Raw genomic sequence first — 15,872 nt, 5'->3', positions numbered from 1 at the left:
TGTTGCTTACCAACTTAAGTCTAAATGTATATTTAAAAAGTACTTCAATAGCGGGACAATGTTAAAATTATAGGGACATTTATCTACAGTATATTTCATCACGTTCGGTTAAAGTTACATTTCTTCTTATTTTGACTTTAGATATGTGCCTTATGCTACAGTTCGTGTTCTTTAATTAAGTTTTGTTTGTTGGTAAACTATACCTGAACATTTTCAAGTGTAGACGATCCTCAACGACGACCTGAAGAGGTCTTTGACGGAACTTGTCTTCCGTTTCATTTTTACCCGGACAAAATTAGCTGTAACGCCAAACAAGTTGTCACTTTTAACACGTGCGGGTCCTTTTCTGTATGTTTGAGCGTTGTTGTATACACATTAAAAAATATATCGAAATCACATATAGTGAATCAGAATGGTGGGGAAAATTAAACGGATCCGACAGAAGCTCCATCACGGCGCTGTAAAGCTGGAAAATGAGCATGAAAACAGACCGATGCTGGGGAATCTGGAGAAGATAGCGATCCAATCCATTCAACTCACAAAAACAGATTCACGACAACCCAAAACCAACACATCTGACAGTAGTATTAGCAATAGTTCAAAGGTATGGCTATTTGTTTGTTTTATTCCATTTTTCAAAAGCTATTAAATAATTTCACATCGTGTCAGTGCTATATACTGTATTCCCAGTGTAATTTCTCCTCAGATGAGCTGTTCTAACTTATAAATGAGATCGTTATTCAGCTTCATGTGTTTCCCATGTAGGCTTTCACTTTTCTCACTGGAGTTTTTGCTGGAACTAAAATCTCCTCCGACTCTTTAGTTCAAACACTGAAGGTTGATGAACCATCAAATGTGATCGTAAGCAAACAGTCAGCAGAACAGAAAGGTGAGTGTTTTTTTGTTGTTGTTTTTGGCACACACACACACACACACACACACACACACACACACACACACACACACACACACACATATATATATATATATAAATATAATCAAATTTCACATATAAATCTGAGTAGGCATAGTTTTATTATTTTGGAAAATATAAATATTTTAATAATAATTTTACTTATACTATTATTATTATTATTATTATTTGCTTTTAAATATGTATTTCAACTGAATATTAACTTTTTAATAAGACATATTTAAAAAAGTTCAAATTAATATATTGTAATGTACTGTATTATAATAGATAATAATATTTTTACATTTAAAATGAGGCAAAAAAAGGCAGTTTAATTAATTTGATAAATGTACATTTAAAAATAAATGAAATTTTAAAATGAAGAATGTTTATCTTAGTTATAGATTATCACAGAATATCTATTTTACTTTATTTAATTTTTTTGCTTTAGTTGTGCAAGTATTAAATCAAAATATTACAAGTATTTAATGTTAAAACATGTTCAAAAATATATAAATGATTATATTGTAATTAATGGTGTTATAATTCATAATATATTCATATTTTTTACATTTAAATAATTTTATTTAATGATTTTGACATGCTAAATGAAGAAATGTTTATTTCTTTTTATTATAGGTCATAATCATTTAATATTAATTTTACTTTTTCTATTATAATATTTTAACGTTTTTATTTATAAATAAGTATTAATTGTTAATACATACTATTAATTGAACTTTTACTAGTATAATATATATATAATATATATTTCAAAATATAATTACAATAATATCTTAAAAAATAATGTTATTATATTTTAATATTTCAATAATAATATTTAAATGCATAATCTTTTTGCCAAAATGCTTGTGGCCACAAGATGGCAGACAATGGCACATTTTTGGATTCTTGTAAATTCTAATGTCTATTTTGGAATATCTGTAATATATATTGAAGATTGGATGTTTGAAAGCAAAGACTTGCTTCATGCTAGAGCTGAAAGCAGAGGGTGGTGTAGCTTCATGGTTAAAGATCCAGGCTGTTCATTGAAAAGTTGTTAGAACTAAGATCCAAGCAGTAAAGTTAGGCGCAGTTTAATAAATTTGTATTGTCATTAGATGAAAGCGAGAGTGTTTTCACCTCACACGTCCTCTAGCTTTGATTCCCTCTCTATAAATGTCAGCTGTGTGTGAGTATTGAGGTTCTGGTCTATTCCTGGCTGTCTGCAGTATAAATAACTCATGCATGAACATCACAGTGCATCAATGCACTGATGTGACGAGAGCGAATCACTGTGTTTCTCTCATATCAAGACAACTAGTAAGAGTGAAAACTGAGGAGTCGTTTGAAATCGCGTACTGTCCGAGTAGGTACTTCATTTGAATTGAATTTGCGACCATTAAAAAAAGTATGCTCTATATAGCACACGTATGAATGAAATTCAGATGTACTACATCCGTCATGTTGTTACTGTCATGTGACCTTCCAGCATCAGTTGCGTTCAGTTCACTGCCCTTCATAGTAAAGTGTCCATCGAATGTGCACTTCAGAATCTCAGAGGAAGTAGTAGGTCATCCGTGTACTATTTTTCGAAAACTATGTATTCGGACATACTACTCTGTTGGCGTGATGTTTTTCGCATGCTATATAATAGGGAAGTATTCGATTACAGGCGAATGACTTATACCTCACTGTGGTCTTGGCTGCTGTTCTAGTCTTGATATTTCTGTAGTTTACAGTATGTTTACTGTTTATCTTCAGTATGTGGGTGTTTCTTTAACTACAGGCAGTTTTGGCACTGCAGACTTGCAGATACTTCTCACACCCTTAATACAATTTGGTTTGTTCAGCACTGGGAAAAGCAACACATCGCAGAAGATATTCAGTATCATTCTGTGGCAGAAATGACACTTTAAACATTTGCATTTTGTTTATATAATATATAAACATATATATATTATTTATTTAATTGTTTTTGACTACTGTATATATATATACACATATAAATATAAAGTAGTCAATATTTGAAGTGTATCAAAAAAGTTTGTCCTAAGACAAGAACTGGTATTGTTTAAAATTCATGTATAACTTTGAAAGGTTTTGATCCTCTTCAAATGATGACTACTGTTTGTTTGTTTTTTTATATATATATACATGTATGTGTATTTAAATTTACTATATATATATAAATAATTTCTTTTTTTGTCTATTTTTTGTTTATCAATCAGTCAGCTGATATTTGATGTTTTTGTAATCCTTGATTTGTTTCAAATATATATGTGTATATATATTTATTTTTCAAACACGATTTTTTGATGTTTTACAAATATGTATATATATATAGTACATTTAATAAAAAAATATATATTTATACATACATACACATATATTTTAATGTCCTTAATTTCTTTTTTGCTTGCTCCATAATCAAACTAGATATTCAATATTAGATATTTTTGTACATTATACACAGTATGTGTGAGTGTGTGTGTGTGTGTGTATATATATATATATAGTGCATAAAATTAAAAATATTGATATTTTATTTTAATATGTGTATATAATGATATTTAGATATAATTTTCTAAGTATGCTTCACATGTAGATGAAGGCTGTATTTCTCTCTGAGAGTCGCGGCCGCACTAGAGAGCGTTTGACAGAGAGGATCGATGTGCCTGTGGCCCTGCTTTGACAGAACCAGATCTTTCGTCTCTTTAATTGGGGTATCAGTGTCTCGGCTTGACCTCGGAAATTCACCTCCTTCACCTCCAGCTCAGCTCCCCTGACGCCCTGCCACCTCACCTCGCCGCGGGACGGGACGGGGAGGGGAGAAGGGCAAGTGCAGAGGGCCAGGAAAGGGCAGCCGCTTGTTCTGTCCGCTCCTAATTGGCGGTGTCCGTTTCAGCCAGCTCTCTGAACATGATGCTCTCTCTGGGATGGATGTGGTGGGAATGATGGATTTTTTCCCCCTATCCCTCGTTTGCGGCAAACAGACGGATGCAAAGGCGAGATAGTGTTTCCTGCGTCAGGAGTGGTGGAGGGAGATATCGGCAGGACGGAGATCCCTATCGGGCAGATACAGCAGAAAAACACGACTGTTGTTATTTCTGTGGTGGCTGATGGTTGGGTTAGGGTTTTTCTGATCTGAGAGCAGTTTAGTGACGCGTCTGAAAGGTTTAGACTTGGATTTGAGTGTGGAAAACTGGTTGTGGATCAGATAGAGCCTGGAAATTGAATGGAAAGAATATGAAGTTTTGCTGTTAATTTCATTGTCTTTTTCTCCAGTGTCGTAAGCGTAAAAGCAAATGTCCCTGTTCTGTTTATCATATCATTGAAGGATGCAGGCCCAGGGCGTTTGTGTCTGGACTTCATGTAGGCCGTTCTGTCAGAGATCATCAGTCTGGATCATGAGGGCTAGTGGGGAAACGTGGGTCGGGACTCGTAGGACATGACGTTTATCTCTCTTATCGAGTCGCCTCTCCAGACTGTTTTCCACAGCCGCGTCGTGCCCATATACAGACAAAAGCGCATAGGCGTCCGTGTGTGTGTATAAAGCTTTGAGGGGCTGTTAAAAAACAGAGTGAAAAATTGTTTTGAAGTGTACATGACACGTAATCGTTCATGACTAATAAGTAACTCTCGTGTTATTCTCTTGGGACGGCCAGCATCCAATCTGTAAAGTTTCAGCTTTCCTTCACAGGAAGATGACGGACATTTGAGATGCTGTTTCTCCTGCAAACACACACAACAGGCCTCCTCCGAGTGATTGACACCTACAAAATAGCAGACATACATTCGCAGAAACGCTACGGATGTGGCTACATTCTTCCAATTGGATTACAGTAGTTAATTTGCTTTGCATGGCTGGGAAATCAGTGAAGACACTATTTGGCGTAGTAATGTGGAAAGATGCAACAAACTGAATTAAATCATTCGGTTTGGAGATTTTGACAGCGCTTATTGCTTTTTCTACTATTTATCAGACAGTCTTCAAGTCTTCATATTTTCAGTTGGTTGCCAAGGTTCTTGTTTTTGCCTTGGCAACCAACTGAAAATGTTTAAGCTAAGTGCTTGAAGACTGTTGTTGTTCACAGCCGTGATAAATGTCCACAGCAGGGCTCGAGAGGTCAGCGCAGGTCATTCAGGCGGTCAGATCTCTCAGTGATGGACCTGTGCAGAGACGTGAAGGCGTTTTCGATGTCCAGATAACTCATATAACCGCTCTTTTCCTCTGAATGTTGCTCGTAGCAACCAAAAGCTTGTTGAGCTGAGCTTCTCCCCTGGTGATCGAAATCGCAGAGGTCAACTCATTTTCATGCGTTTCTCTCTGGGTTTAATGCATTTGTGTTATTTTTGGACCAAACTGTAGCCTGTAAACGGTAGCACAGTGCCGAGTGAAAACAAAATTGTGGTAATTTATAATAATAATTATGATGATAATTAATTATGTTAACAATCAGTTATAATAATACTAAATTAATAACACTGTAATGCATGAATTTTTAAATCACAAATTAATTTTTATTTTATTTTAATATAATTTATATATTTATAATCATTTTCATTCAAGTTTGTTTAGTCATTTTGTTCTTTTGTAATTTCTATTAGTTTTTTAATATCTCTATTTAGCTTTATTTTAGTTTAGTTTTAATAATTTTAGTACTATTTAGTACTCAATTTTAGTCATTTTTAATAACTTATTTTTATTTCTAATTAAGTTTTTCATCTAATATTTAGGCTTTATTTTAATTGATTTCAGCTTTATTTATTTGAATAGTTTTAGTTAACAGTAACAACACTGATCTTAATGTTTTTGGGTGTTTATATGATTACATATCTAATATTACGCATCTGTAATAGTCACCATTCATCAGAGGGTTTATAACAATTTTAATATTATTATTAAGCACACAAAGTGCATTTTCTGAAACTGAAGAACATAAATCTTGTGACATTCAGATTTTTTCAATGCACAGTGATAATAGTAGTTATACCAACAATCTCAGTATATTAAATGATTAGTATAAATTGTGCATTTTCTGTAATTGAAGCATGTAAGTCTTGTGTGTCACACATAAAAGAGGTTTATTTGTGGTTTGACCTCTGTGGACAGTGAATGACCTGAAGCTGATACACACGCAAACTGATATAGATTTCACGTCACACTCAATACAGTTGTTAAAAACACACAATATGCTCCTCCTGATAAGACTTCACTATCTGGGAACAGGAAGTTACATGCAGTTAAAACAACAGACATCCTCTGGTAATCTACACATGTTATTTTCCATTCGATATATACAATCCCACAGCCACGGCACATGTCATAATATTCACATGTGGACATTTGATTAAAAATAGTGACTTGTAGTGAAAAATAGTGCGTAATTAAAAAAAAAAAAGAATTTATTTTATATGAAGAAACATATTGCTAATGGCGATTTACAGTGTTTATGTGCGTTTGAGATCTAAGCGGTGCAGTTCCTGCATCATTCCTAGTGGGAACTGAACCTGCTACCTTTGTGTTAGCGGCCGTCCGTCTCCTTAACTGATTGGCTCCCACTAGGTTATTTTGACTGGTGCACAGAGTTCAATCTCTGCAGACTAAACAAAACCAGAATGAACCAAAACACCTGCATTCACAACAAACATAAAGCCCTCTTCAAAGAAGAACCTCAAAGTCCAGTGCATTTGTGTGTTTTTTCTTCTTCTGTTTGAACTAGTGTTGTGATTTAACTGAAACTATTTAAATTTGTTTCAAATTAGAAATATTGCCTTGCAACTAACTGAAATAAAAATAGATTTAAGCTAAATAGAAATATAAAAATATAAAAATGACAAAAGCATATTACAAAATTACAAAAACTTAACCTAGAATTAAAATAAGAACTGAAAATATAAAAAAGGTAATTAGAAATTTGAATAAATACTAAAATAACACGTTTAAGTTTTTTTTACCCCTTTTTATGCCTTTCTATTATGTTTTATTCTATTTTTTCCCTTTCTTGTAATTTTTTTTCTCATTTTATTTATTTGTATAATTTTATACCATTTTAATCATTTATCGTTTTACAACTTTTTATGGCTTTATATTATGCCGTTTTATTTTGATTTCTTCTTTTATTTTGATTTTCATTCTTTTTTTTCCATTTTATGTATTTTTTTATCATTTTATACCAATTTAATCATTTATCGTTTTGCAACTTTTAATGGCTTTATATTGTGCCTTTTTTCATTTTATTCCTGTTTTGTCTTTTAATTTATTTAATAACGTTTTATTTAGTTTTATATTTATGTATTATTTCTTTCTCTTGCTAAATTATATATTTTTTTTTAATTATTGACCAAACCGCATTACATTCTAAAGTAAATATAAAGTGCTTTTTATTTTGCTTTTTCTTCGTCCCCTTTTTGCAAATAAAGTTGTTTTTTAGTTTTTTTAGTTTAGTTTAAATGCATAGGATCTTCACAGGTCAGTCATGCATGTTGTTGAATTGATCAATAATGAATGATCCATATGGAATTATTATTATTTTTCCAGGCACGGAGGAAAAGAAACATCAGTCGAAGAAAGAAAAAATGAAGGAGCGGAGGGAAAGATGGCTCAACAGTGAGTACATTTTTTTTTTCACCTTCTCTTCTTAGGACCTTTTCCTTTCCCGCAAATATCATCAAAAGTCCAGTACACAATCCCGAAACGCTCGAATGAGGATATTTCTGTCATCGTGTACTGATCTGCGATTCTCTCGTGGGCCGACGGGAACCTCAGAGATGGATATGGCAGGATCATTAACGCCACACCCCGTTTCTGACGCCTGTAATCGTTCCGGCCGATCAATGCGTCGGGTAACACAAGCTCCGTCCGAGGTGATTATAATTAGGATCTAATGGGGCTCACGGCTCCAGCCGAAACCCAAGCCTCAGACTGCATGTCAGATTTTCAGGAAATTAAAAAGGGGGGAGGATAAAGATGATGATGGATACATAAAGCTCAAATGGTGTACAGTAACACTTATATACAGGGATCTTAACGGCAGCAGAAAACGCCCGAAATGGCCACTTATCAGGTGAAGAATGGCATTTCATTCTGGCAACTAAGTGCTCCTGTCAAAGATCTGTTATTTCTTCCCTACATGTACTGTGTTGTTTTTGGACTGAAGCACCTGGTGTGTCCTGCTTTCTGTCTTCAGATGGTCGGGTGATAGTAGTTATTTTCTGTCTATGACCTGGACTGGCAGTCGTTCTGGATATAGGCCTTCCAGAATGAATTGACCCTCTAAAGCAACTTTTTTTATCAGAAATGATGTGATGTGACCTACTGTAACATTACTGTGATGTCTGGGATTTCAAACCATCGTTTAAAAACAATGCAGTTATACGATTCTTTACCGTAATTAAATTACCGTAGTTATTCTTTTTTTTTATATATATATAAATGCCTTTTCAATTTTTCCCCTCTTTTATTTTTTTATTATTATTTTAAGAATTTATATTTTCTATGCTTTTTATTTTATAACTTGTTTTACACACTTTTTGATTTGTTTATTTTCTGCTTTTTTATATTTCTTTATGAATTTATATTTTAGTTTTATGCTTTTTATTTAATATTTTGTAATGTATGCTTTTTTTAATTTGTATTAATTTATTTTCTGCTTAAATTTTTTTTATTTGTATTTTATTTTTGTTGTTTCTATTTCATCTCTTTTATAATGTATATCCTTTTTATTTATTTTACACTTTTTGTTTATTTGTTTATTTTAGGCTTTTAGATTTTTAAAATTCCATTTTATTTTATGAATTTATATTTTATTTTGTTGGTTTTTATTTTATATCTTTTTATTTGCATGTTTTTGTTTTTAATTTCTTTTTCTTTATTTATTTTTATATGAATTTAATATGAATTTTTTATGCTTTTTATTTTATGCCTTTTATTTATTTATTTTATTTTATTCCTTTTTTATGCTGTTTGCCAGAGAACAAGATATGGCAAGAAGAGGAGGATCAAACTCGAGTTACCCACATCAGCACAACAGCTCAAAGAGCGTGTCTGAATTTGAATGAATGAGCGCACAAGAATTTGCATCTCCTGCTCTGTGATCAGGAAACCAGCCTTTTCCCCCAGCGTATGCGTCTTGGTCTGAAGTTTGTTTGTCTCTTTCCCATCTGTAGAGATCAGTGGGATAAAGCATGCCCGTGAACAGCAGGTGGCTCAAGCGCGGAGGAAGGCCACACCCGTTGTGGGCGACATGAGGCCGCTAGCCGACGCTCTTCCTGAACTCTCCCAGCTCCTCCCTTCTTTCAGAACCACCGCCAGGGCACAGCGGAAAAATAAAGCGTAAGTGCGCTCCTCATTTCTACACAGAAACATTATTGTGAATGCTGGCAGCATATCCTCTGTGATCGTTTGTGCATATGCATGTATTTGTTGGCATGAGTAAGCGCTCGTTAATGGTCTCTAAACAACACACTGTACAAACAGATTTCATGTAACACCTGTTTCTCTTGCAATGGGATTCAAACCGAATTTGTATTCATTTTCTGCAACCCAGTGCACATTTTTTCTCTCTCTTTCTGCTTCTTAATTTACTCAATATTTATAGTATTATTAAAGTGCCCCTATTATGCTATTTTAAAGGTTACTAATTTTGTTTTGGAGGTCTCCTACAACAGGTTTACATGAATCCAAGGTCAAAACCACTTGAATTTCTCATAATATACACTGCAGCATCACCTCTTTTCTCACAAGGTGTGAAACAGTTCATTCGAAGATTCAGTCTCTCTAAACCTCTCCTTTCTGAAAAGCTACTCTGTTCTGATTGGTCAGATGACCCAGTCTGTTGTGATTGGTCTACTCTGCTCTGATTGGTCAGATTGCCCAGTCTGTTGTGATTGGTCTACTCTGCTCTGATTGGTCAGATTGCCCAATCTGCTGTGATTGGTCTACTCTGCTCTGATTGGTCAGATTGCCCAATCTGCTGTGATTGGTCTACTCTGCTCTGATTGGTCAGATTGCCCAGTCTGTTGTGATTGGTCTACTCTGCTCTGATTGGTCAGATTACCCAATCTGCTGTGATTGGTCTACTCTGCTCTGATTGGTCAGATGACTCAGTCTGTTATTGATCTGAAACCAAACGTCCATTACCATATAAAAAAAAGCATATTAGGGGCACTTAAATTTTTTTAGATCCCTTTCCCCAAAAAGGCCTGCAATAAAATGCTAAAGCCAAAACATAAAATTGCATTTTGTTTTACAAATTAATTCTGTATCAACTCAAGATAAATACCCTCTATCAATATTTAAAATTGTTATTTACATACAGATGTATATTAATACATTTTGAAAAAATATTTAATCGGCTAGAAATTGTTGTTGTTGTTTTAAATAAAATGTAAGAGTAAAACTAAAACGGTTTCCAGTAATCACAAACAACTGGAAAAATTATGAAAATACATTGCTCGGGTGTGGGAAACATGTAAATAAACAAATAAAAGAAGGCGATTAAAGTTTTGCGTGGCTTGTAAAACAACAACATGTAACTAAACGTCTTTTGTGATGGCTAGTATTTAGAAACAGGTTTGTGTTATGGTTAGTGTTGAAATTTAAACCTTGAACAGCGCTCAAAATGTTTTAGGCATTGATATTTTTGGCAATCTCCTATAAGCAGATTGTAGTGCAAAAAAAAAAAGTATATTTATATCACACACACAGGCTCTAAATGTGTTATTTAAGAAGTGAAGCATGCCACGGGTCGGCAGCAGTCTTGCTGTTTATGTAGATTAATCTGAGCGTGCGAAGGGCCGAAGCTTTTTTCACAACTGTGTAATTGTTTTGATCCAAAACACATTTGTCTGTTTTTCTCTGTTTGCGTTGGTACGTTTTTATCTGTTAGTCATTTGATGTATGTTGTGAAGTCTTGCTTTGTCTTACCAACTCAAAATAATAACACTTGTGTGAGGAAAGCCTGTGCTCTGGACAACTTCAAAGCGCATCTTCAAACATGCCTTTAAGCCTCGCTATATAAAACGTTTTAGCAGACAGGCTTTTTTCCGACTTATTTTTTGTTAGTAAGTTAATGATGCTGAATATAAATGGTTCTGCATGTAACACAAATGTCTGTTCTTGTTTTCTCGTCTCAGTCCGGTTAAGAAGAAACCAGAACCCACAGACTTCAGCCAGATGAAACCAGCCCAGAAACGAAAACTACTGTAAGATAATGGTTTCCCTATAACTTCCAAACTTTACTAATGTTAATTTCACATCCCCCCATGAAAAAACAATACATTATTTATATATTATTTAAATAATGAAAAAAATGTTTAAATGTAAAATATATATTTAAACAACTATTATTTTAAATCATTTAATTGTTTTAATTGTGAATGTATCATACATTATAATATTATAAATTATTGATTTATTTTTTAAATTAAATTAAATTAAGTTAAATTAACAAAAACCTGGGAAAATCTCACAAAACCAAGAACATGTCCAGGTCACATTTTACCTTAAATAAAAAATAATAATGAATAAATAAATAAGTCAATAGTAATAAAAAGAATTACATATTTTGCTTAAAATAACCAATGTCTATTTTAGGGATATTATTAATTAAGTTTTTTAATTAATTCATTATTTTTTGCATTTATTGTGATGAAAATTAAGCAGTTTACCTTAATGAAAACAATAAATGATTAAAAATGGCATATCACTTAATATTTATATATTATTTAAGCAATATATTTTATTTTATTTAATTGTAAAACCATATTTACTTTTATTATTATAAATAATTGTAGTATTGTATGTGTATTGTATTATTATAATAAATTATTTATAAATAAATTTAAGTATTTAAATACAATAGCAGAACATATAATTGCCATGAAAATAATGTTACTGAAATGTCTCGGGTTATACAAATCTGCCTAATTTTCTTTATAATAGTGTGTATATATGTATATGTATATGTGTGTGTGTTGTTTTTTTCACGTCATTTTTTTCACGTCATTTGCAACAAAGTCAAATTTTAATCAAATCGTTTATTTTTTTTAATTCCAGCGAGACCGAAGCATCTTACTTCAACGAAGCCATGAAAAATCCCGCCTTCAAGACCAACCCTTTGGCTGCAATCGGTGATCATCTGCGAAAACGACTCAAACAGGAAGACGAACAGAGTTAATCGCAACTCTGGAGCGCCGCCCTGTTGTTAGACTACAAAAACTGTATCTTATTATACGCTGGTACATCGAAACAAACTGATACATCGAAAACAAACTGATACATTCAAATCGGTTTTGTACTTCATAACATATTATGAAACGAAGAGGAATGCCAAGATTAGCATAATTTGCATTATCTGGCACTGTATAAACACTATAGAGGAAACAGTGTATCGCAGTTCCTCTGTGTAATTTCAAGTGTAAAATGAATTGCGTTAGTGATCATGTTATCAGATATTATGAATGTTTTCATGCTGTCTATTCCACATGCTTTTGGCAAGATAAAAATAAATCCAATGGAAAATGATTACTGCGATATTTCTTTATTAGGAGTGTTTCTAAGACAAGCATGACTTATAACGATAAAACAGGCAATAAAAATGACTCTACCTTCTGCATTTGATCACTTGCTGGAATATCACAGACTGATTAAAGTGAGATCTCATATATCAAATGCCTCTGCATTTCCATGACAACACGTTGCAAAAAGACAGAAAGGGCGGCAGCTCTTTTGGAGATTAAGGAGACATGGGAACCCGAACCCTGACTTCTCTTCATCGCTTTATGGCTCTTGGATGTCTGATATTGAGGAGGATCTTTTCTTGGATCTCGTCTAGATCCACTTCACAACCCTGTCGAATGCTGGGTTTTCTCATAAACGGGCAACATTATCGAATAACACCAGCATAAGTGAACACGAATGTAATGGTTTATGTTTGCGATGGACTAATGTGATTGTTAGTCCATCCAGAGAGAATCCAAGAAACCTGATGGGAATGTGGGTATAGATATTAGATGTTGTTCACCCACACAAATGTGTTCTTGTTTTGTCCTAAATCCTTTTATTTTTGTCAAGTAAGTTCACATGTGTTATAAGCATCTATCTATCTATCTAGTTACTAATCTAATCTGGTTATGTTTTGTGATGTGACAAAACGCGTATTATATATTTTTTCCTAATTTTAGTTTTAGTTTTATATGTTTTTTTGTTGTTTTTTTTATCTTTAGTGTGTGTGCGTTTTGCAGTATTGCAGAATGTTTTGTTTTTGTTTTATTTTCTACATTTGTATTTATTTATTTCATTTTCTAGAGGGGCAAATGCTTTATTACAGTAATGAGAATTTCGGTCTTAATGGCCCATAAAATAAGCTTCATTTTCATTATGGTTTTAGTGTGAAATCAACACCACATAGACAATCATTGGGCTAATGGAATGTGTGTGGAGTGAGATATTTGGCCTTAAAGTATTTGAGTGTTTCTGAAATAACGAATTGGCAGTTATATAAAGTAATATGCGTCAGTGTATGGAGGCTGCCCGCGTGCCCGTGCTGTGATTCCTCCTCTTCATCCTTCAGTAGGTCGGGCTCTTAACCACAAGCGACGCCACCCCAGAATCCCCACTCATGTGACTACAGGCTTCTTATATGCAATTTTACATAATATATAATAGAGAGAAAGACAGAGAAGTATGCATGAAGTCATTAAAGAAATTGTGCATGCATAAACAGCCAAATAAATGCAGTAAAACACTGTGTAGGTCTATACATAAAAATTTCATATTGAAATAAATATTTAAAAAAAAATGTATTTTATTTATATATAAATAATGCAAAAGAAAACACCCACGGAGAGATTTAAAAGCGGAGAGGGTTCAATGTGTGGGCTTTTGGCAGTTTAACAGACTGTTTTAGTATGTTTCTGTGGATCAGAAGAACCATAAATAAGCATAATTTGAAGAAAGAATACATATTGTGGGAGGAGACAGCTGTCAAGATAAAATATTCTTTTGAGCATGTCGACCTATCTGTCTTTAAATATGACATATCATGGTGTATAGTAATGTAGCCTATATAAAAGCAAAAAATAATACACCTTAAACATATATAATCTCATATAATATTAATGTTTTTTTCTGTTGTTCAAGTAGGAGTTCTACAGCTCTTAAGTTTCTCCGTATAAATTAAACAATACGACTGCCTCTCTGACCAATCAGCGCGAGAATTTTACCTGTCAAGCTCTTGATACACCAATCAAACGGCAGTGAGTAAAGAGCCAGCCCACTCTTTGGCCAATCAGGGTTCAGCATCGGCTAGTACTCCGTATCATCACTCTATTCGTATCACAGATGCAAACAGGCATAATTAAATGACTCGCGTTGTGAAATGCAGTGATGCTCCGCGTGCGATAATTCAACGGGTGTCGACAAGAGCTACACGCATGCTTTGTAACATATTGCATTCGGCATTTATCTTTTATTCCTTTTATTACGTGATGTTCATTGGAAGCTTTTTGTTCATCGGGATTCATCTCTAGGATACCAACCAAACATCGTACTGTGAGTAATATTCACATTTAGGCTATTCGTGCACACACACACACAAAAAAATAGGCCTATAGAAGCATGCATTTCATTTACATTATTTTGTGTTTTTACTAATACTCAAAGATCCCTGTAGTCTTGTCATATAAAGAGATGAATTCAGTGAATGGTCCGTGATCTACAGTTCAGCATCCATGAGCTTCAGATTTGACTTAGATACGGAATTTGGTTGATTTTTTTATTTTTATTTTTTTTTATTTATTTTTTTAATACTAAACTGATGCACTGACTGATAAGTTTTTAGACACTCAAGTGAACTGAGCATCTGTCCCAACTGCTTTTGTCACGAAAAGAAATATTGATATATTGTCATGCACATCCTCTTCATATATATGTGTGTGTGTGTGTGTGTGTGTGTGTGTGTGTGTGAGAGAGAGAGAGTGGGGTAGATTACTTACAAATTGTAGTCTGTTACTGTTTCCAAAATCACATGAAAAAAAATAAAAATTGGGGTTAGTAATGTAATCTAGATTACTCGTTTTAGGAAATGTATTCTGACTACTTTTAGATTACTTTTAGATTACTTTTGAGCTAACTCGTTTATCATCTTACCATATTGATATAAAAATACAAAGAGAAGGAAAATATATTCCATTCTTTGTTATCAACAACGTGTATTAAATATTACATTACCTCAGGGTTTCCCAGACTGGGGTTCATGATGGAACTGCAGTGGGTTTCGTGTGTTTAATGACAACCTATTAAGTCATAAAAATGTAAAATTAAAATGTAAATAAAATAAAAAAGTACACTTTTTTTTTTAACCTGCATATCATATGACCATTAACTGATATCAGAGAACAGTGAACTTAATTTTATTATTATTGATTATTATTACGGACTTAATTGTATTATTTACCTAACTTATTTACTTCAAATCTAATGGCTTTCTTTTAGTAAATATATTAGGGCAAAGAGGTTCAGTTGCCAAAAAAGTTGGGGAATCCCTGCATTGCATGTAAATATGAAATCGACGTAAATTTGTACATTTTAATGTGTTTGAAAGACAAAAGTCTTCACTGTAAAAATGATATTATCAATAAATTAGTACATATGTTTTTACATCAGAATAATTTTTAAGTTGATTGTACTTAAAAATTTAAGGCAGCAACTTTTTTTTTTTTTTTTTTTTTTTTACAGTTTTCCGAAGTAATACAAGGTTAAAATGACTCACTGAATGAAAATTCCGATGATAATTAATGTGTTCATCAGGAGCTGATTAGATATGCAATGTTGTAATGTAGAGAAAAGACTTCTTAAATGTGAAATTATTTAAAAATGTGGTAAAAATTTTCCAGGGATCAAATGCTATGTGTGTCTCATTTATAGGCACATGATAGTGCCAGGTCTGTGTGA

At 33.1% G+C, this 15,872-nt stretch overlaps 2 protein-coding genes across 2 annotated transcripts in view; both read left to right on the top strand.

Annotated features, from left to right (window-relative positions):
• The first annotated feature begins 235 nt into the window (after window positions 1-235).
• On the top strand, window positions 236-12,587 carry slx9 (SLX9 ribosome biogenesis factor). The gene is made up of 6 exons (XM_081384353.1): window positions 236-604; window positions 766-889; window positions 7,458-7,526; window positions 9,086-9,251; window positions 11,054-11,122; window positions 11,976-12,587. Exons 1-6 carry the CDS (start codon window positions 413-415, stop codon window positions 12,094-12,096), a joined length of 741 nt encoding a protein of 246 aa, XP_081240479.1. The 5' UTR covers window positions 236-412; the 3' UTR covers window positions 12,097-12,587.
• Window positions 12,588-14,228: 1,641 nt separating this feature from the next.
• adarb1a (adenosine deaminase RNA specific B1a) overlaps window positions 14,229-15,872 on the top strand; it is a 35,442-nt gene continuing 33,798 nt past the window's right edge. Inside the window, exon 1 of the mRNA XM_081385194.1 lies at window positions 14,229-14,471. The gene's annotated coding sequence lies outside the window, so the exon portion shown is untranslated. The remainder of the gene's footprint in view (window positions 14,472-15,872) is intronic.

This window comes from Scardinius erythrophthalmus, assembly GCF_964197995.2.
Source record: "Scardinius erythrophthalmus genome assembly, chromosome: 14".
Lineage (NCBI taxonomy): Eukaryota > Metazoa > Chordata > Actinopteri > Cypriniformes > Leuciscidae > Scardinius > Scardinius erythrophthalmus.
Note: the sequence above shows the minus strand (reverse complement) of the source record. Positions and strands in the feature narration are given on the sequence as shown.